This window comes from Betta splendens, chromosome 3 (assembly GCF_900634795.4).
Source record: "Betta splendens chromosome 3, fBetSpl5.4, whole genome shotgun sequence".
NCBI classification, from domain to species: Eukaryota; Metazoa; Chordata; class Actinopteri; order Anabantiformes; family Osphronemidae; genus Betta; species Betta splendens.
Genome location: NC_040883.2, coordinates 15,917,602 through 15,939,554, shown reverse-complemented (window position 1 = coordinate 15,939,554; position 21,953 = coordinate 15,917,602). Strand labels below are relative to the sequence as shown.

Here is a 21,953-nt window from a genome sequence, read left to right as displayed (position 1 = left end):
TGTCCTATAGGTTCTTATCTCTTTGAGTCTGCCTGTAGGCTCCAGGAGATTACATCTGCCACAGAATCATAAAAACGAACAGGACCAGCAGATAAACAGCTGAACTTCATCATGTCAAACTGTTGACTGTTCTTTCACACTCGTTTTCCGGCCCGTTGTAAATGACCATTCAGCAGCAGCAATAGAAGAAACAGCAAAATAGTTGGATGGATATGAAATAAAATGAAAATGCACTAATAAAAGCTATAAAATTAAAGCAACAGTTCTGTCCGCAGTCACGAAACAAGCACCATCATCGCACCTCACATGGTAATGACCCCAGTTCACGCATTCCTCAAGGAAAGAAAAAAAAAATCCCATTCTGACTCTTGCACACAGGCACGCACATACTCTCGCACAAAGGCGATGGCGTACAGTACATAGACACACGGTGACCCAACGCATTGATACACACATCAAGAGAATAAATGTTGGCTGAAAGGTCAGGGTGAACTTTATCTTCACAAACAGGCTGGAGAAAGCAGAGCTACCCAGATGAAACAGAGGGACACTTTTAATCCAAAACATTTAATTAAAATATTTTATCCATTAAAACATCACAATATTATGACTTTGTCATTTGTCATTGGCTGTGGCATTGATGTGCCAGCCCTGAGTACACCGTGAAATCCAAGATCCGAGAGATAATAAATTTCTATGGAGGCCATTGTCGACAAGAGTTTTTTTTCACACTTGTTTTTGAGACCTTAAACGATGTGTTCATCAACCAGGTCCGCTTCCATTTATCTCACTCTGACCTACCATTCTCCTTATATACATGGTCTGGCTTCACACACCAACCTCACTCTATGCACACACGCATTATCTGTGCCTCTACATCCTACCTTTAACCTTGTGTTAAACACACATACGCACATAGAGAATATGTCTCTTCCATTAAAAAACAGATTCAAAGAGAAAAGGCCAGCACATTGTTGTCTACTGCACACTTCAAAGTCTTAAAGCCTTTCACATGTCTTTAATGATGTAAAGGAACAGTGGAGGACACATGCGTTGAATGGTTGGATGCTAAAAGGTCCGAAGATTAAAGACGAATTTAAATCGCACCAGAATCTATTTGCCTGCAGTTTGAAGCAGATCGGATGTTACAGTACCACTAAGAAATCTTTGTCCTCTTCAGTGCATGTGACACACTACATGTATCTCTGAGTTCTGACTATTCAGAAAGGTCATTAATTAAACATGTACCTAGAGCTTCTGTATTACACAGGAGGGGATACTTTTGCGTTTGTTACTTGTATAGATTTCTAGAAAGAAACTGAAGAATTGACAGAGGAAGCTCTGTACCAGTGTCTTCTGTATTCTGTAGCTGTAGACTCCCAAGTAAAACAGTTGGGCTTTTGTCAGTGCACTAAATGAAGCGTTTGCTTTAGTGCGCTCCATGTTAAATATTATGATAGTAAATAGCCTTTTAATTGCTTCATTGACGATACAACAATCTACAGCAGAGGGGCAGAGATCTCCTGAAATTGGTACGAGCTACTGTATGATTTTAGTTTTCTTTTCTCCTAATGTGGTCGCGATGGGTCAAGCTACTGTAGATGTCAGGCCCCACATGAAGGCTGACCTTCAGCTAGAACACATGGGGTTATTCCAGAGACTTTCACTCAAATCCAGCTCCCGCTTTAGCTGCGGATCAGCTGTTAGTGCAGGTTCACGCTCCTGTTGCAATATAAATTATCACAAATCGTGAAGTCTTTCTGAGTGAGAAGCAGCTTTCGCATAATAATTGGCCTGTATTAACAGTTTTCTGTTTTCACAGCCTGATACTTGTACTGTACTGTTCTGCTTTGCAGTGGGGACATTTACAATTTCTACATTAAAGCCGTTTTTTTCCCATTACAGCTGAAGCATTAAACATTTTTCTAGTTATCTAACTGAATCTCCCAGCAGGAACATAAACGGACTCTGTCAAATTAGGGTGGTTCATATGATAAATTGTCTTTTTAGTGGTGCTGCTTTCTTTATTATTAGACGAAAAACAGGCAAATCGTCCCTGTGCAGTAAATTAATGCACGGATCCTGTTTTGTTTGCTCCAAAACTACAACATAATGATAAATATTTTAAATCAATCAGATGAGTTTAAATAAACACAGGGCTGTATGGTAATTGCACAAAGATAATAGCGCTAATTTGTGTATTTTCAGATGCTTTGTTGTTTCCCTGGCACAAATGATTTTCTCAGTGTGAGACTCTTATTAATGCACTGGCAAAAAAAATAAAAAGAACAAAAATAGACATTGTTAGAGAGAATGTGTAAGTCCCCCAATTAGCACAGCGAGAGTGGAACTGTTAGCATGATAATAAGAGAATAATAGAGCAGGGAAATGATAATGCATGTGCGGCTTTGCGCACTTTCATGCCTGCGCTGCCAGTTCTTTCCCTTGTGTTGAAGAGTTGTGTGTTAGCCTTCTTGTAGGATTATGTTGGGGCATTAACAGCCTAGTCTGCTGGCCTTGGCGCTCGCCCAGGGAGGCTGAGTCCAACATGTTCATCCTCCATTTAGGGGAGAGTGTTAGCTGATGAAGATGTGCACATGCAAGACTGAAGATAAAAGAAAGCAGTGACCCGGCTCATTAGCCCCTGTGATTTAATATATTGACACTTGGATACAAATAATTCCATTTAGTGGACTCTATCAGGGGGGAGGGAGGGATCAATTCAATTAGTTATGAAATGTGACTTCTTGTCAGGAAGCAGAAGAAATGCTGACGTTAAACAAAGTCATGTGCAATTTAAACAATAATGGCACCGCAGCCCCGTTAAAACTTTATGACGCACAGAAATGTGTGAGACACGACCGCAGCAATGGCAGTGATGGTTTACAAATGAAGCTAAGTGGTTAGTATGTAATGCCATTTGTCTGTATAAATTAATTGCTGCCTTAGGGCCATAGAGACGAGATGTTGTTTGAACGGTCTAGGTCTGTGGGTTTTGCTTGATAAAGGCACGATGCTAACACTTTCTCCTGGATCACACGCACCATTTATTTACTCAACGCAAGTGTGAAGCCGGTGAAACACCTTGGGAGGTTAAGTGAACTGTATAATTATAACTAAAACCATTCGGCAAAAACAAGACTCAGAAATAACAAAAACCAAAACGTGTTCCTCTACTGTTTTTTTTTTCAAAGAGGTGCAGCAGAGGTACAGTATTGCCGTAAACTACACTAAAAACTGTCTCTATGTTTAATTGGCATTTCTTTTACGACACGTCAGCAGTTTAAACAGGAATAATTTAGGGGCTCCATATTAGAGGCGACACACCGACGACTGCGACGTGTTAAATCACACCTGAGGATGTACAAAAATTAGTTACCTGAGGGGTTTGTGAAGCAGCTTCATTTAAGTGTCAGACAAGAAAAATCAAACCAAGGGGCACATGAAAACGTGAAATTAGCTTTAAATTGAGCTGTGGTGCTAAATAATGCTGATAATAGAACATCCATTCTTTACACATGCACGTGATGAATGGGGGACCTGTTCTGTCTGATTATCCCAGTAAAGCACCTGTCTGGAGCTGGACGCAGATATCAGTGCAGAGAGAACACATCCCTCAGTGTGATCCCGATTCAGTTCCCGCTCTCTGTGTTTTCTCTGCTAATGTTGTGGAAACAGTTTTGTCTTCACGTTAGCTTTCCGTTGCCGTCATCCTCAGCGGCGGGCGCACTCGCAGGAAGAATGAGCCGCATTAACAGGCTCTACTGTGTACAGGCAGCCGGCAGGGAGAAAAGGGTGCGTGTTTTCTTTGGGCTAGGGTGGCAAAGCAAAGCATTCAGCCCATGTCCGACGCATAAAAGGAGCTTTTTGTTTTTAGGGCGGAGGAGATTCGAAGCATTCCTGAACACCACACAAAGAACGGTCAATTTTGTCCTGTGCACAGAGACAGGACTGTTGAGCTCACTAGCTCCTTATCCAAACAGCAGTTCTCCGTTCAAACATTTCCTTGATGATTATTAAACCAGCACAAATAAAAAGGTTTTCTATGATTTCTATAGATTAGGTGACATGTCTAGTAAAGTTAGTCCTCCTGACTCTCTGCTTGCACTGTTGTTCTCGGCTCCACCAGCAGCTGTGAGTTAATAGCTGTGACATGTGAACAGGTCAGAGGGGGAAACCCAGATGCAATGTGAACAATACTTTCACACAAGCTAAGGCTGCCAGACAAAAAAACTGGATCATGTGTTTTCTGTCAAATTTTAGATAAATTACTATTAAATAACATGCTGTATCACTTTTTGTGATGTAGAGAAAACATCTGCGCTCGCTTACACATACTGAAGATGTACACCCCCCACTGTGAAGCCATGTTCGCATCATGTGGATGTAGCAGAATATCCGACTAGTCCGTGTCCAATGTTCTTCAGAACCTCACTTGCCTCTATCCAGTGAGGGGCGCAGGCATTTCACTTATTCCTATTTCCATATATATATGTAGAAAGCACAGGATAACGATGCAGCTTCAAATCCACTTGTAGGTTTGTTTATGTCTGGTCTCCCCCTTCCTGTCATTACACATGCTGTTTGAGGGAGTCCCTATGGATTTGTCCAGTTTACTGTGAACTGGGATTTTCTGGCCAGAAATTGAAAAAAAAAATTAAATAAAAATCTTATAACCCCAAATGCCCCCCAGAAATGTGCTAATATCTGGAAATATAATCATATTCATTAAAAATAATCAATATTTTAAAGAAATAGAACAGGAGAGTGTTGCTGTGTGCGTTGGCATTTACAGTAGGAATGCATTTTCCAAAAAAAAATGTATTAAACAGTTATAGCTTTAAAACCTAAACACAAACTAATTATTAATCTTTAAACAAGGACGTTGGCCTTGAGACATGTCCCCAATATTTACATTTATTTCCTGTAAAAATCAGAGTGTCAGACATCTTGAGCATACAAATAAAAAGATACAAAAATCCAAATATGGGACCTGTGTAAGTTTAGTATCACTGCATGAAAGCATCTTCTTAAACATCTGACATATTTATTTGTGATTTTAACCCTTGAAACCTGGACACAGAATGTGATTCCTAAAAATCCTAATTTTTTGAAAAATAAAAATTTATTAAACTTTTCAAAACGCAATCCTAAAATGTATTATTGTGTTCATTACATGTTTGCCACGTATGAATCTAATGAATTTAAATGGTTTAGAAGAGAGCAGCCTTCAGTCTTCACAGGAAGTCAGACAGCAGGGATGAGGCGGAGGGCGGCTGCAGCGGGAGGATTTGGGCTGGTGTGTGTCAGAGGGTTGGACTAACCTGCTTTCAAGCTCCCATCTTAATATAGACATATTAGAATGGCTGTTTTCCAAGATGGCTTGTTTTACTGTGTAAGGAATTAGTGGAACAAGAAGTCATCTATTGGATATTCCCTCTGGAGAGCCTGACCCCACTCAAGTGTCTGGATTTGCTGCAGTTTAACACACGCACGTGACTGTGAGAGTCCAACTTAAACCTGAGCAAACAGCGCCTGCTCTCAGTCGCTGTTGTGGCACGACAGACGAAAACATTGTGGGACTTATTATCAGGCAGTATTTGCACGCTAGACTTTTTCTCTGACTTTTGAGGCAACGTCTGCTCTAAAAAGATTTCACATGCAGGAAGGAAGTCAGGAGAAAAGGTCAGAGACCGGGACCAGGACAAGGGCCCTTTGTTGCTGACCTGAACCTCTCCAGTGTATTTGCCCGCCCCATTCCTGTGCATTCACTGGCAGAGCAGACAAGCAGGAATAATGCGCCTCAGTCTGGTGGGTGGTAATATGAAGACCGTAATTCTAAGGCAGAAGTCTGAAGCATCAAAGTCTGCTTCAAATCTATTGATCTATTTGTCTGATTACCATCAGCTACAGACAAATCCAAACAGCATCACAGCTCTGTCAGATCAATGTGTGCGTCTGCTGTGTGATGGAACTATTAGGTTTTACAGTGGCCAATCAGCTGATAAGTGACCTGTGGTATAGGAGTAATATGTGCCTAAAGAACCGGTGATTGTTTCAGTGGGGGAAAATCCAGCAGCAACGCTGAGGATTCAGTAGTTCAGAAGTGCTTCCACTGAGTGATTTTCCTCATGGTTAGGCTCCAGTTCAGTGTACACCCAGTGGGCTGTGTACACAGTGGCTGGTGTTAAACATATCCTGCTGTCTAGTGTCAGTTTTACTGTGCGTGCTGCTGTTGGGTTGAAGCCAGACTTTCCTGCTTCCTTGAGATCACTTTCCCTTTAAATGGATCACAAAAGGTGATTTCTACTCACAGGCGTTTGGTGTGCAGCTCAGTGGGGAACGAAGTGTGAACTATCAGTCCTTACAGCAGCAGCTGGAGTCGATCCTCCCTGGGTAACATTACGAAACCCCCTCCTATAGAAAATGTGAAAAAGAAGGTTAGCGAGAGCTTCGGATCTGACAACTACTAAAGTGTGGAAATGATTGTATTAAAATAAGACACCAGTGTAACAGAACTCTCCCTCTAAATCATTACTGGTAATTGTGATATTTTCCTAATTGGAAAGGTGCCCATTCAAATTTGCATGCCTATACAGACTTGAGGGGATCTTCACCACAGTCTCCTCTAAAATGTCTGGTTAGCTGCAGTCATATTGTTGTCATTATTCCATAAAACAGTTAGAGTGGTTTTACTTTTTACAAGTCTCCTCAAGGCAAATGAATGCAGATTATATCTAAGATAAGCATCTGTGCACGAGGTGTGTTAAAAGGTGTCAAGTAGCAATTAACCAGGATATTAGACCCAGGATCTCACGGGTCCTTTCAAACTAATAACCATGAGACACAGCGAGAATAAAGTAGATGTCTGTCTTTTTTGCCCATTTCACCTTTCAATAACTAGAACACTGACTGACTGTAGCACTAAAAACCAAACTGTGCCAGATTCCTTCGAACAGAGCATTGTGGTCTGTGCTCAGCAAACCTGAGTGTGGATCTGCGCGTGAAATTGCAGGGGGTTCAGAGACGCAGCCCAGCAGGGGGTCTCCAGGCCCCCTAGGCGCTTTGTGGAGGCTGCAGCAGACAGTGAGGAACATGGGTGTTGACAGGGGCCCAAGTGAGCGCTGTAATGCGCTGTACATCTCCATTTGCACTCAGTGTCTCTGAGCTGCTAGCTGGTGCGTCTGAGGCGGATGTTTACAGGCTGATAAGAACACAACCACTCCCTTTTCTTTTCTGTGCAAAAATATTTGTAAGAGTTATGACCTGAAATACTACAGGATCTGTCTATATTTTATCACAGAGAGAAATGAAGGGAGACCGTGTATGGTCTCAGTCATCTGACTCGACCCCAGCTGCTGAGGTCACAACTGGGAACTGTCAGTAGAGATTTCTGGTTTAGGGTTTAGCTTAAACTAAAGAGCAGCTAATATTATTTCCTGTGATTCAAATTTAAAAGAATGTTTAAAGAACGATAAAGCCAAACAAAACCAAAACTGACACAAATTTACATACTGTAACGCCATCTATGAGGGATTCTCCTCACACACTGGGCCTGCACGTTGGCTCTATTTATCAAACACCAGCGTCTACTTGGGAAGGAAACAGATTGTGTGCTGGCCTGCTACAGACTTCATCAGGTCATCTGAATTGATGATACATGTTGCAAGGCAGTTGAGTTTCCCCAGAAACCTCTGTTGGAGCGTAGGCTGGCAGAGACGGGGGCCTCGGCCAAGTCTGTCTGACTGATCACTACAGATGCTCCTCTTCAAGTATTCCGAGTCAGATCCTTAGTGCTGGGTCTTGAGGGACAAACAATAGCACCTGTTCCTCGTAAGATAGCCCATTCATGTATTTTTAATGAAGCCTCGGGGCAGATGGTGTGAAATGACATTATCCAGTACTTAGCAGTGCTAAGACAAAGGAAGAGCGGTGCCAGCACAACAATGCTGCTGTTTTTACGAGAAGGGAGGACGCAGGCCGAGTGCCCCTCTCACATCTGCTGCACTTCATTCTCCGAACTCAAGATCATCTTGGCAGTAGAAGCATCCTGGGCACTCTGCCCACACATACATGAAGTTGAGGGTAACCTAAAGAGGGGGAGGCTGGGTTTCAAGTAAAATAAGGAGAATGGAAGTTGCCTCAGTCACAGCTTTTATTTTTAAATCCACCTCTTTATTTTTTTCCTAATTCTACTTTAAAGTAAAAAAAAATGCTGCCCAGCCAGCTGGTGACTGACAACACAGATAACCTCCACTGTTTGTTGCCACCTTGAAGCTCCTCGACATCTGATTTGCCTTTCTCTGACATTAGTTGCCGCGAATTAAACTTTAATGTGTGGAGCTCATTACTGCAAATCACAGCCATTCAAACTCAATGCATTTATCTCCCCTTCAGTGCACATACACACTCTGTCTCGCCTCGACGAGCCTTGTATATTCTGCTCCATATTTTAAAATAATAATAGTAATAAAAGGCAATATCCCAGATGAAATTATATCATTTAAATTTACTGCTGGGGAGAATACGTTCAAGTATCTCAGATTTTTGCTGAGATATATAGACTGTAGATACTACTGTACAGTATGTGGTGCAATTTAGAAATTTGAATTAATGAAGTCCTTTATCATTTTCAAGATTAAAACACTTGCAACCGTGTGAATGAAACTATTTAAATGCTCTTTTCCAGTGTTCATCAAATTATGACTCCATGTGTTAACTTGCTGTTCTCCGGTTTGCGGATTGATTTGTTACTTTCAATGAGAATAGTTTTCATTGTGTTTGAGTGTCCTTAGCATTAGATCAATACTCTTTTCGAGGCTACACCAGTGTGTGGAGATGGCATTAGGTCATGTGAATCATTTGTTTGGAAAAAGAGAACAGTGAACTTCATCATTTCACTCCGTCAAAGTATCTTTTAATTTACTGCAAATTTATGTTTTGTGGACGAAAATGAACTGCCGTGCAACACATTTGTAACACACTAGGAGGCATGTGGACTTGAGGGAGCCTTTTTCTGCTCTGTGACTTCCACACATTCAGCAACAGTCTCCATCTGGTTTTACAGTCCAGATACACAGACAGAGAGAAGCTATGTTCTCCAGTGATCCCCCACCTCAGCCCCCGCCCGACACTGGCCCTACCTCATGTTGTGACATTAATTATTGTGTTTTTCCATATGTTCCATACATGCAAGGCCAAAATCCATCTTTCATCCGTTCAGCTTGGAAACTTGGAAGGCAAATCCCTATAAAGCAATGTTTTATTTAAGGTCATTTGTCGCAGTCCCCCTGGCCATTTATTTTTTTTTCAGCAACAGCACATTTTATAGAATTACATACTTTTCTATTCTTCTGCAATGCACTTTCTGCACTTGCACCTCTGTAAAGGCTCAGTAGACATAAAATGGTTCTATTTAGTTTTCAGTCTAGCTCTGCACCTCTGGACAGATCAATAAAGTAGTTTTAAGTAGGTTTCGTGTGCTAGCTGTGACAGAAAACTGGACGCGACCACTCTGGTAAAGGGTCTACAGGGGGAGCAGCAAAGCCCGAAAAAGTGGAGATCATAGCAGACCTCAGCCAGAAAATGGGGAGAAAGTCATTGCTCAGAGCAGGTTGATTTCATGCCCCAATGCAGCGGCAGTAATTGCACCCAGACCCGTTTTATTGCGAGTTGATTTTAAGGAGGGATGAATTGAGAAACATTCTGTAAAGTGTTTATTTTGGGGGATGACCTTTATTAACCCATTTTCCAGACAGGTTCCCCTGAGGTCGCCTGGCTCGGTGCCGGATTAACCCTCGCGGGCCCAAAGCAGTATGTCTGTGAGCCGTCATAGAGTTTCAGGAAGCTGGGATTGACAGTAAGATTGGCCCTTGTAGCTTGTGTGCAAACAGCTCCGAATGCTGCTAATGAGACAAAGGCTATTCAGCCACACTTATGCACAGGCAGGGAGGGAGTTGGATAATCATTCCATCAGGCCAGAAAGCAACCGGCTGGACAATGAAGGATAATACGAGAGTGAGTCAGCTCGGCCAGGTACCGTGAGCACACGAGGGCCGTTGTTGCTGTCAACGCGAGTTAGGAGGTGCTGTGATCTGGCCTCCTCTTGATTGGGCTCTGTGTTTCTGTGTACTGTGCTCGGGCTTAGGCCTCTCTCTGATCTCTGCTCCTTATCTGTTCAGCAGGTCCAGGGTCACATGCCTCCGCTCATGATCCCCATTTTTCCACACGACCAGCGCACTCTGGCAGCTGCGGCCGCAGCCCAGCAAGGCTTCCTCTTCCCTCCAGGAATGTCGTATAAGCCAGGTATGCTTATAAGTTATGTGTCCGTTTTGTCCCGTACTTAGGATCACGATTTAGAGTCGTAAAGTTGATACAGTGGTTGCATAGAAAACATGCTTCTTTCCACTGGAGGCCACTGACATGCTCTGCTCTGTCTGAACTTGGACTCGAGACCAGAGCCCAGGAATGTTCTAACCATGTGGAACAATAGATATGGGTAGAGAGGCAGAGGAATGTAAACATGTCTTCAACATGAAAGTGTCTTTCAGGAGTGTGCAGGCTGTAATCGTTTTCCAAGCACCCACTCTTAGAGACTCAATAACACAGGAGATGAGCAACTTTTAAAAAGTCACCTTATTGTTAGCAATTTCCTTATTACGCTTTCACACAATTATGCATTTCGACTGTGAAATTACAGTAAGTGATTAGAGGGCAATTATAAGGTGGATAGCTTTGGAAGATGTGCAGGAACAGGTTTCCCTGCACATATATCTGTTTCTCCTGCTTGTATCAGCATGCCGCTTTATCGTTCTTTGTCTTTCAAACTGTGCAGAGGACAAGCTCCACAGCCTTTAAAATAAAAGAAGGATTGCAACACGCTGCTCAAGCACTAACCGCACACTCTCTCATATTCTTGGAAAAATTAGAGATGTGCCAGCACAAACTACTGTACTCGCATTAAATATATATATTTAAAAAAAGATGCACAGGCTAAATTGCTCCCAGCTTTTCACCTCACACGCTCTACTTGGTTCCAGGGCCAAGCAATTTTTAGACATCTATAAATTATTAAATCAAATTAAACAAAATTTTACATTTAAAAAAACAAACAATTTTCCCTTATGTACAGAGACACCCAGTATAACCAATAAGACTATATACTATAGGACTATATACTATAAAATACAGTGTTATGTTGAATAAGTGTCCAAGCTAGAAAAAAAATGTGCTTGTCCGTTGTAAAACAGCGAGAACAAGGCAGAGGACTGAAAACAGAAAACAGTTGGAAGTCAGCAGGTTCACGGCAGAGCATTAAAAGGTGTGGTAGTGCAGTTAATGAATTAACTATAAAACCACAAGATGAAAAAGAAAGTCAGCTATTTTGGAACTATGGAGCCATGACAGCTTAAACAAAACGCCTGAGGGGGAGTCTTTTACCAGTGTGCTTTCTGCAATAGGTTTGACACGGAAAATGTTTTAGTTCAAATAACAGGAGCTATTATGGAATCATGGTCAGGGGTCGCCATGTGCATGGTTGCTGCATAATGCATGAGTTCATAAAGAAAAAGCAAAGGGGGGCTGAAAATGATGCCAGTAGTCAGGAGAGTTATTTTCAAGACCTCTATTATTTCTCCCTGTCTGACAAAATATACACAATATTCCCAGAGAGTACAATGCTATCACTGCCACCTGCAGCGTACACAGGACGCTGCTGTGTCCGTTGTCCATTAAGTGAGTGGCCAAGCATTCATTTCTAAGACTAAGGCACACTAATCTGATGTTATCATTATGAGACAGCTCCCAGGGACCACTGCTTATGATCCCCAGCCCCGCGGTGCTCACACGGTAACACAGCCATTCTGGCACCGTAGTGGTAAGTCATCACCCCATTCACTGGCTGTGCTCAATGGCCTGGTGTAGCACGGTAGACGAGCACAGCCATAGAAACACCAAGTCATCTTCGAAACAAATAGGTACAAGTTGGACTTCCCAGTCTATTCGCACTGTTTACACAGACATGGTGGCATTCAGGCTGATGTGTTTCTAATGGAGAATCCTGAATGAGCCCTTGGCCTGTGCCAGTCCTCCTCACAATATCCTGCTAAAAGTTGACTTCCATCAGTGCTTCATTTTAAAATCAAATCCATCCGATTAAACAGATGCATTTATTTTAGAAATTGCACTAAAGCAAACCAGCTTTTTATTCTAAAAGTAGTGATGGGAACTCAGAGCAAAGATCATAGTTGAGGGTTATAGCTGTTCGTCATTAAACTGGTTTAAGAACTGTCTCAGCTATCTAGCTGTCAACTCCTATGTATTTATGCTATCACATGAGCATGAAAATATAGCCTGTTGTGACCACGGTATCTCCTGCACTAGTCACACAACAGCCTTTAGCATTCAGGGTCTAGGCTCTGGGCATGAGACCAGCTGAGGCCAGATAAAAAAAAAATAAAAAAAAGTAGTTCTCTTTTACCCGTGACGCAAACCTGGCACACCACCCAATCCACGGGAGTCTAGTACAGCGAGTTACAGCCCTAAGGCCCAGACCTTGGAGCCCGAGACCCCAACTGCAGAGGTGGCATGCTCACTTGGCACCTGACCTCCAGCAGGTTTCACATGACATCTAAAGACATCCAGCCGTTTATTATTTCCCCCATCCTACGTCACAGACGGCACTGACAGACAGAGAGAAAGTGATACCAAAAAGAGAAGGTGTAGAAATAACCACAGCGCACCCCCACACATCCAACCCAGCACTATTTGAAACCACTTCTGTGTGTGAGTTTATTTGCTACTAAATGGGGATTGAATTTCCATGGCCTGTATCACATTGTGCTGTGCTGTACAAGATTGCAGCGTGAGGCGAGCAGGCCAGGGCAAAGTGAAAGAGAAGGTATATACATTTACCTTGTCTGTGGCTTAATGGCTCCATATGTTGGTGAGGAGAAGTGACAGGCAGAAGTGGGGTTTGAGCGAAGGCCAACTACCCCTCCCCATTCCCACTGTGCACCCCACCTCCCCGCTATGAACGCCGCGCTGTCCCGCCTCACTGGGGCAGCTCTGTCTGCCTTAACACACTAGGTTGTGTGTGTAAAAGCTTGTGCACCCCTACGGATATTACTCGCACTGCACCCTGCCTGACAGAGCTGCTGATGGCAGGCCAAGAGCAGTGAGCAGTAAAACGAACACTGTTGCTATTTGGAGACCAATGCGTCCTTGCCTGATCACAGCGATATGCCAGATAAGAATGTGTGCGTGTTTTTTTTACTCTTGTTATTGAGCCTGCACACTTGTTCTAACCAGTTGGGATACAAGTGTTTTCACTGCCAAAGCGATTACTCAGAAACAAACAATATAGTGTTGAACAATGGCCAGACAAGTTTCCAGCTGTATGAACATCTTGAGAGAACATGCTAATCCTATTACATAATTGTTAAATTGAATACCAAGGAAGATATTTTATTGTGAGCACAAAACACACACACACGCAAACCTTCAAAAACCCTACTTATTAAACTATGTAGTAGTTAGTGTCGTTTTACTGTTTTCCAGGAGTGCAGGTGGAGAAAGGAGGGAATGGTGTGGAGCGTTCCTTAGTAATCCCGCTCCAGTCAAACCAGCTTAGCCTTTTGTTAATGCAGATGTTTGGGCTTGAAGCCGAGGGCTCTTTGCAATGTGCCACATTGCTGTGGCAAAGCAGTGGAGGGCCCAGGATCCATGTTGGCACTTGCCTGGTTGCTGTGGGCCGGCTCATTGTCTGAACCTGTACGCATTGTTGTCTCTCTCCCCCCCGACAGGTGATAACTACCCGGTGCAGTTCATTCCATCCACAATGGCAGCTGCAGCAGCGTCAGGACTCAGCCCCCTCCAGCTTCAGGTATGTACAGAACTATGACAAAGAATGCTAGGGACGCCTGCCAAGCCCAGGGCAGGCTGAGCAGCTGTACGCTCAGAACTGTGCACTAAATAATCCTGGAGGCCCCCAACTCACACACGCTTATCACCTTACATATGTAATTTATCCTCTTTTATAGAGGATTTATGCCCACTCCTCTGCCAGACATAGGAGTTAGGAAGATAATAGTCATTAGAGGGAATGAGAATCACTTTGGTGCCTTAATCGCCTGCCACCTGACAATTGACTGCGTAAGCAAAGGATGACATTCTCTTGACATTATTGCCTTTTTCTAGAAGAACCACTGTAGTAGTTCATTTCACGGCTGTGAGAAAAAAACTGTGGTTGAAAAATCAGTGTCATTTTAATATTATTGCAGTAAACGCAACCTTGTGGCATGTAACTCAGTGAGGCTGTGTAGGGGGTTTGAACTATAGAAAACGCTGGGAAAGGCTCCAAGCCCTACAGGCTCCTCCAGGATTTTTCTCACAGCATTTTAAACAGCTCAACTCAGTTCAGAGCTTAACCCGAGGCCATAATGCTTAATAAAGATAATTATCTGCATTCTCGCCTTCAAGTTGTTACCATTATATACTACTGTTACCGCAGCCCTCTGAGCCCACGCTTGATCTTTTTTGTCCACGTTGTCAAACCAATGACACTTGTGTCATAATTACCTTTCTGCTATTTTACAATGGCAGGCTCAGCACAATTCTTCAGTCACTTTGTTGCTCATGGCTCATGTCTTGAACTGTTTATTTTGCAGTGAATTTTTTTTTCCCGACAAATCAATTCTGCTCCCAGGAAACAATAATTAGAATGACGGCTAAGTGGCCACCACTGCTTTGTCAACAACAGCCTAAATATATTGGAAGTTCCAACATGAGATACTCAACAGCAGAGGATAAAACAGGAGTGAGTGGAGAACTCTGCGCACGCTGACTTATGTGGCATTTGTCCTTCGGAGGCTACCACTGTCAGTGCTAACGAGCCTTGGCAAGTTCTAACAATGCATGCAGCTGGCTCTGAAGGGCTGTGCGTCATTATGCAGACATAAGAAGAGCGATCAGAAGCACGTAAGGTGTTAAATGAGTCTGCTCATGTTTGGAGATGTGTGTCTGCGAGAGTAAAGTATGGAGGCTGTTTAGGTGAAGATGTTTCTTATGGTGCGTATCGTAGCGAAGTTCACTGGAAGAGTGGTGGGTCAAACGGCGTGTCTATTTATAGCGGTGAATGAGGTCAGATGAGACAGTCATATATCTAAAGGCTGGGGTGAGGAGGGGAGACAGGTCTAGAGTCATTAATTCTGATTATGTATCTAACCCTGGGAATGGGCAAAAACAGTGCCTCCAAGACCATGACTTGGCTGACCTTTACAGAACACAGTCAACAAAAAGAGGTGCGTTTTCCATTAATTGAAGTCTGTCAGCCTGTCACATATTCCGCCTGCTGGCTGCTATTTACCCTGCACAGAGACTCCCCTTAAAACAGCAAGGCAAGTCAAACATGCCCTTTTCTGCATAGCTGGGATCAACAAACCATGTGACTGCCACCACTTCCTCTACAAAGCACTGGAAGCCAGCTATGATTAAAAACATCATTTCAACCCAGAAACTGAATTAAGTTGGAGTTGTCGCCTCATTTTTAGAGCAAAGACACAGTAGTGCCAGCCCCCGCTTACGTCTTCTAAATCAAGCCTGTTGTACTGTGTGTGTGTGTGTGTGTGTGTGTGTGTGTGTGTGTGTGTGTGTGTGTGTGTGTGTGTGTGTGTGTGTGTGTGTGTGTGTGTGTTAGAAAGGCAAAATAAAAACTCATTAGTTAATTTGACATGAAACCAAAAAAGCTAGAGTAAAGTACTCGCGTGGCCTCAAAATCAATATTACCTTCACTTTAAAGTAAGATAAGTTGAAATGATTTTGTCTACCCAATATTTTTCCTTATTAGCCATCACTTAAGATATCAGGTCAATATATTTTTATAAATACTTTTTACACATCGTCAAACACAATACCCCACTAACCCTTTAAACTGGCCTGAACTTCTCTAGTTTCCAAGCCCTTCTTCTTCATCACAAACACACATGTACACACGTACTGTATGTATGCATAAGGCTGATGCCCCCCAATTAAAATATCGGTTCCTGTCAGCTGCATGACAAGGTGTAATTTTCCCCAATTTACTTAGTTTAGATTGTGCAATATGTGAACCCTAAAAAATTATCTTATTGGAGGAATTAATTCCCACAATGCTGTCGAGGTAATGTGATCAGCCATCCAGTCAGAGGGGCCAGCCGCTCTGTCACTCTTAATGTTGGCCGCGCAGCCTCTTCACAATCTCCTCTGTCATAACAGTCTGGGATCCTCCCCTCAGCCCATGCCCTTTCTCTCCAAGAGAAGGAATCGCTACAAGGTAACAAAAGCTTAGGTCTGATGGATGTAAATGAATCCTCCAGGATGCGTTTGAGTGTTGGAGACTGTAATTTGCTTGTCAATACAGGGTGGTAGCATCAGTCTGGTGGCTGGCAGTGTGCAAGTGGCTGTCACCAGGCATTGCTGTACCACGGGGCAATTTCACTCAATGTTTTCCTGACAGATTGGCTCTCGTCCCCAAGTCACAGGAGAGGAGGCGGGTAAACTATCCCAGCGCGACATGCCCCTCTTCATTAGCACCCACACAGCGCTGGGATGAGCCCAGCAGCAGCAGGAAACAATGGCTCCATCCATGCCTGTCCTTCCCTGATTACAACTGACACCTCTCACCTAACAGAGGAAATTGTGCTTAGATTGTGCCCCAATCTGTTCGGACACCTACTATATTCAATTGAGTGAGTAGACAAGGGGATGAGAATTTCTCTAATTCCACAAAAGAATTTTCTATTCGGGACAGGACTTAATTTGCTGGTTGTACATTACAGCTTCAGCATCAATTGCCAAGTGAAAAGAGACTATAAAGTCAATATATATTCTTCTGCAAAAGAGACACAGTAAACATGAGTCCTGTTTTTATTATAGGAAGCAGACGCTGTGGTTTAAGCCATTTTAAAGAATGTCTTATTGGATAAGCTGAACATCTGGGTTCTCTGAAGTGGACTGGATAAATCCTCTAAAAGAAATCCTCTCCTCTTACCCAGTCAAAGCAACATTTTCTCACTGCCTCCATTTTAATGTCTTGCTTTTCCAATTTCTCCATGTCTTACTTTGTCTGTTTCTTCCTGAATTACTCCCATCCCATCTTTTTCTCACTCTGTCAGTGTGTTTCCCAGACCGATACCACCCTTATACTTTACAGTACTGATAGTCAAGCTACTTGAGGTAAAACCACAATCTGCACCAGCGCAGCATTTGCTACAGTGTGATGCCTCTCTAGGCCCACGATAAACCGGGCCTCAGCATCAGCTTTCAGTCCTGCTGTAGAGATGAAAAGAAGCCCACATGCTCAGTGACAACCCAAAACAGATCTCACACAGGCGCATCTAAGCAGGCACTCAGACGGCTGGAGTGATAAGAGCGTTACAGTCAGGGGGACAAGTGTAACACAAGAAAGTGGGAAAGTAACAGACAATATTATCTTTTGTTGGGATGCAGTACAGATGTGAGGAAACAGCTTTCATCATTAACAAGTGAAGCACTTTGACTTTGAAAGAGCGAGCGAGAGAGGAGGAGGGGAAGGAAAAAGAACAGACATACTGTAGAGAGCAGCTGTTTCTGTGTTTATGAGCAGAAGTGCTCGGTCTTTGAAGGTAACCCAGAGCAGTGCAGCAATGCTAGCTGTGTGTGGAAGACTGGCTAATAGGGCGGCTAGGTGAGCAGCTGGAAAGAGGCAGTGGTGAACAGAGGGACAGATGGACAGATAGAGTGGATAATGCAGTGAGCAGCGCTGAATAGGAGGGCTGGCTCTGGGGCCCGTGGGCCTGCAGGAAGTCTCACTCACACACAGACGCGCACACACACACACACTTACAGTGTTTGTGTATGTGCCTGTAAGAGAAACTATTAGAGGGAAATATATAGTGTACTGTATGTATAAAATGGAGTGAGACAACAAGAGGAAGGAGGGGTTAGAGCAGAGCAGGTTGGGTGCCAGCAGATGAGACAGATGTTGGGCCATACTGGAAAGCATCGGCACAGTGCACCAGAACGCCTTCCTCCACTCCCGACATCTGGGCTTAGCCTGGGTCAGCCTGCCTGGTCGCCCTGGGCAATGAGCCTGTACAAGCCTTGTGGCAAACAGGGCTGGCGCTGTGCTGCCTTTTAAATGGTGTGGTGCACTGATGCACAGTTAATGTCCTCATATCCAACCCAGTGCTCAGCACCCAGGCCAGGGAAGGTGAATGAGACACTGACAGAGATGCACCCATACACGAGAGTGTGGCGATCATCACGTAATGTTTGCCAAGTAAAGCAAAGATCATAAGTTCATGTCATATATCATATTTGTACTTTGCACCATAACCGACTGCAGTCTGCCTCCTAATTTTCCCAGCAAATGCTACCAATGTGACACAGCAGATGTACTGTATGTTTGTTTCTCCACAGAAACTTTTAACTTTTAATCTACATACAATCGTTCACAGAATCAGCATTGTTGTTTCACTTAGACCATCTTAACTGAGCGTCATACTTCGGACATGTCTAACATCATCGGCAGAGTGTGTAATCTCCATTTACTGTAATGTCACCGGCACAAAAAGTGAACCTCCCTGTTTAACCTCTGCTGCCTCCAGAGGGCTTGTTTTTAATTACCAGAGGCTAACAGCCTGACCTTGGGCGTGCTGCTCTCACTTTGAATCCATCCTTAATCTGCTCACATCTACTGTAGCTGCTCCGCTCTACTGGGAAACAGGGAATGTTGGGGTCAGAACAAAGACCTTAGATTGTGTGTTAGCGTGTCTCCCCACTTCATTTAAAATCATTCTTGTTTATATAAAAAATGTCTTCTAGGTTAGAGAAAACATAAAACACAAGCACATGCCGCCAGATTCCCTTTAACAAGACCAAACTACTATATGAGTGTAAAACAGGGAAGAGAGGCGGACGTCACTCAGACATGCAACTATGGCTTCAATGCCCCAAAGATGAAGCATTGACTTTCAGCTTGACCCTCATTACCATGAGCCTTTTGCCGCCCCCACCTGGCAAGCAGATATGACGAAGGGGTGATTAGATGTGAGAGAGTCAACTGGGGGAAGCAGGCAGATGTCTCCTGCTCAGGGAGACCCGCCTTGGCAGGCTGCATCAACACTTACCCTTACAACCACAATTCCTGTCCCTGTGACACAGAGTAAATTTAATGTCTGGTGGTTTTATCCATCCATTATGCAGAACAAAAGAAAAGTCACCAGATGATGCGCAGTTCACAGTGGGTGATAACTTTGTCTGTCTTTCGACCTGATCCTTGGCTTCTGGCGGCAGACTGGTCTTTGTTCACAGGGTAACCACTGCTTCTCACCCCATGGCACTGACCTGTTAATCAGTGACTGCCACTAATTTGAAGCAAAGTCTACTCATGCTCTTTTTCCAGGACAATAAAGTTCTTCTCTCTCGAGGTCAGTGGCATGCCAGTAGACAGGCCTGTTAGCAAACATCTGCCCACCAGACCCCGTTTCTGCTCCTCTACTTAAACTTGCTTTTAGCCTGGAGTGACAGGCAGTGAATGAAATACCCCCCTTCTCCTAACACACACACACACACACACATAGAGTACCTTTAGCACTGACATTAACTAAGTCGAGCTCAGATGAGAAGAAAACAGAGTTGGGTTCGCCTGTGTCCATTCCTGTCGGAGACAAAAGGCTGTTTGTGAGGGAGGTGGGGGCAGTGCTATCATTGTGGGAACATAATCAGTCTGTCATTTCCGCTGCCCATGTGCTGTTGTTATCCCCAGGTCCCCTGGAAGAATGGAGCTTTTGTATTGCCGCTTATGTGGCAGCGATAAAGTTTCTTACAGGAGCACATATGTGTTTATATCTGGAGATATGTGCATGGACATAAAGAGCAGTGTTTGGCTTTAGCCTGCATCTATGCTACAGATGAAGGTGAGGCCGACAAGGTTGAGGTGCTTTTCCTATACACGCACACAAATGCCAACAGTATGGGGCCACTAAACCAGGAAATAAGGCAGGGTTTGCTGATTGGTCAGGGGAAGAGAAATTAGATTCTCCCTGACAGCAGAACACAACCGACCATAAGGTTTAGCTGGTGTGAGGATAGCAGGCCAGTGGGGGGGTTGAGGGCTGCTATCTGTCTGATGAAGTGAGCCTACATGGAGTAACACTCTCTCAGATAGTAGCTCTGTTTGACAGATCCCTGCCATTTGCAGCAGGAGACAAAAGCCAATTTCATCACTTAACTGGTGTTCAATCAATACAGCCCTGAGGCTAAAAGAAGTCCTGGCCATGTGGGAGTGCTGGGCTCAGTAGGCACAGAAATACTAGTATAAACCAGTCTTGTGCTATTTGTTACTAATGATAACTGATAAATGGGCATAATGTCAATACAGGTTTCTACCAAGCATAAAGAATAAATGACTAAGTCTGATCAAACAGACACCGGGATGTCTGTGGTTCACCAAACTGTGGTAAATACAGTACTTCCAATGCCTCATATCAAAGTCTAATTACAGTGTCTACCACGTCACATACTTCATTGAGCCCAGTGGTGGACATGGGAATTGTGCACTCAGTTCAGCCCTGTTAGAGCCATAACGCTTACTGAGTACTTCAGCAGTCATGTGAACCACCCTCTTGTGTGGTAATGTCACCAACAATTGGTCAACGTACTGATTAAACGCCAAGGAAAATAACGATGATTACATCAGTGCTCTTTGTGTAGGGTTCTAAGCCTTAATAATGCGTGTGTTGAACATCCTGTGATGCCGATCCAACAGAGCTTGGGTTTCTAACATTACGGAGTGGGACCGTCTCCCATGGTGGTGTGGAGACAAATGACAGGCCAGAAACTTTAATATGCAGCCGTGTAGATCTAGAAAAATGAGAAATCTTTGCTCGCACACTTGCATCCAGTCGGCAAACTTTTCTCTGTGATGAGTGGAAAATAGGGGCTCCAAGTATTTTGAATGAAAGCCATCTCTGTGTGGTTTTTAAGACTGCTGTCTCTCTCTGGGTTCGGTCTTTGAAATACAGTTAAGACCTTTGATGGAGGTTCTTTGCCAGCTTCGTGGAAAGAGAGGAAAGACGTAAAAGGGAGACAGAGGGGGAGATGAAGGCAGACGCAGAAGCAGAGGGTTCTAGGGAGAGGAAAAGAGAGAATATAAAACTTTGAATGTTTGCTGGATTTGGATGTTAACGCCTTTGCGGGTTTCTTCACCTCCCTACAGCAACTGTATGCTGCCCAGCTTGCCAGCATGCAGGTCTCTCCTGGAGCCAAGATGCCCCCACTCCCCCAGCCCCTTAATGCCAGTGGGCCCATTTCTCCCTCCTCGCTGAAGAATGACAAGAGTTCCTCCAGCCCCATCGCTCAAGTCAAGGTATAGCCCTCAACTCCTGTAACCTGCCCACCCACCAGCACAGGCCTTGAGTGGTGCTTGACCTAGCCAAGCCTAGTCTGTGTCGTTTGAATAAAAGCCTCTACTCTACCTACTAGTACAAGGTTCTAGCAGGCCATCAATCTGTGGTTTTACAAGGCTCACCCTCTTAACTAGAACTCCGTGGACATGGTTGCTATAGTAATGGCTGCTCCACGTCAGTCACTTGAGAAACAACAAGCTGTTTTGACTTCTTTTTGGTAACGTAAATGAAATGAAACTGTTTTGCACAAATGCTGACAGAAGTGAAGCACAAATGTGGATGAATGACTTTTTATGCATTACAAACAATCACACTGCATAAGTTTATTTTGTGCTGCTGTGTGGCCGACTTCCACTAGACCTCCACACGGCGGAAAGGCCATATACATCATCTTCACTCAGTACGACCATAATCACAAACATATGCCCATTTGGAGTGGTTTAGCTTAATAATATCACAATGGAGAAAGGCAATAAATCTTTGTCGTGAAACGCTGGTACTCCACACACATGCGCACACTCGTACTGA

At 43.8% G+C, this 21,953-nt stretch overlaps 1 protein-coding gene and 1 long non-coding RNA gene across 16 annotated transcripts in view; one reads left to right on the top strand and one right to left on the bottom strand.

The window, feature by feature from the left end:
- LOC114851744 (uncharacterized) overlaps positions 1–6,424 on the bottom strand; it is a 50,987-nt gene extending 44,563 nt beyond the window's left edge. Inside the window, exon 1 of the long non-coding RNA XR_005897409.2 lies at positions 6,315–6,424. This is a non-coding gene — a long non-coding RNA (uncharacterized LOC114851744). The remainder of the gene's footprint in view (positions 1–6,314) is intronic.
- The window catches only part of sox6 (SRY-box transcription factor 6), a 118,373-nt gene that overhangs the window by 73,130 nt on the left and 23,290 nt on the right, over positions 1–21,953 (top strand). For 13 of the 15 annotated variants that reach the window (XM_041069941.2, XM_029143384.3, XM_055507249.1 and 10 more), the window contains 3 exons: positions 10,182–10,305; positions 13,803–13,882; positions 21,236–21,385. In XM_041069941.2, coding sequence (XP_040925875.1) covers positions 10,182–10,305; positions 13,803–13,882; positions 21,236–21,385 — 354 coding nt within the window. The remainder of the gene's footprint in view (positions 1–10,181; positions 10,306–13,802; positions 13,883–21,235; positions 21,386–21,953) is intronic. The other 2 variants (XM_029143389.3, XM_029143394.3) reach the window with 1 other exon arrangement.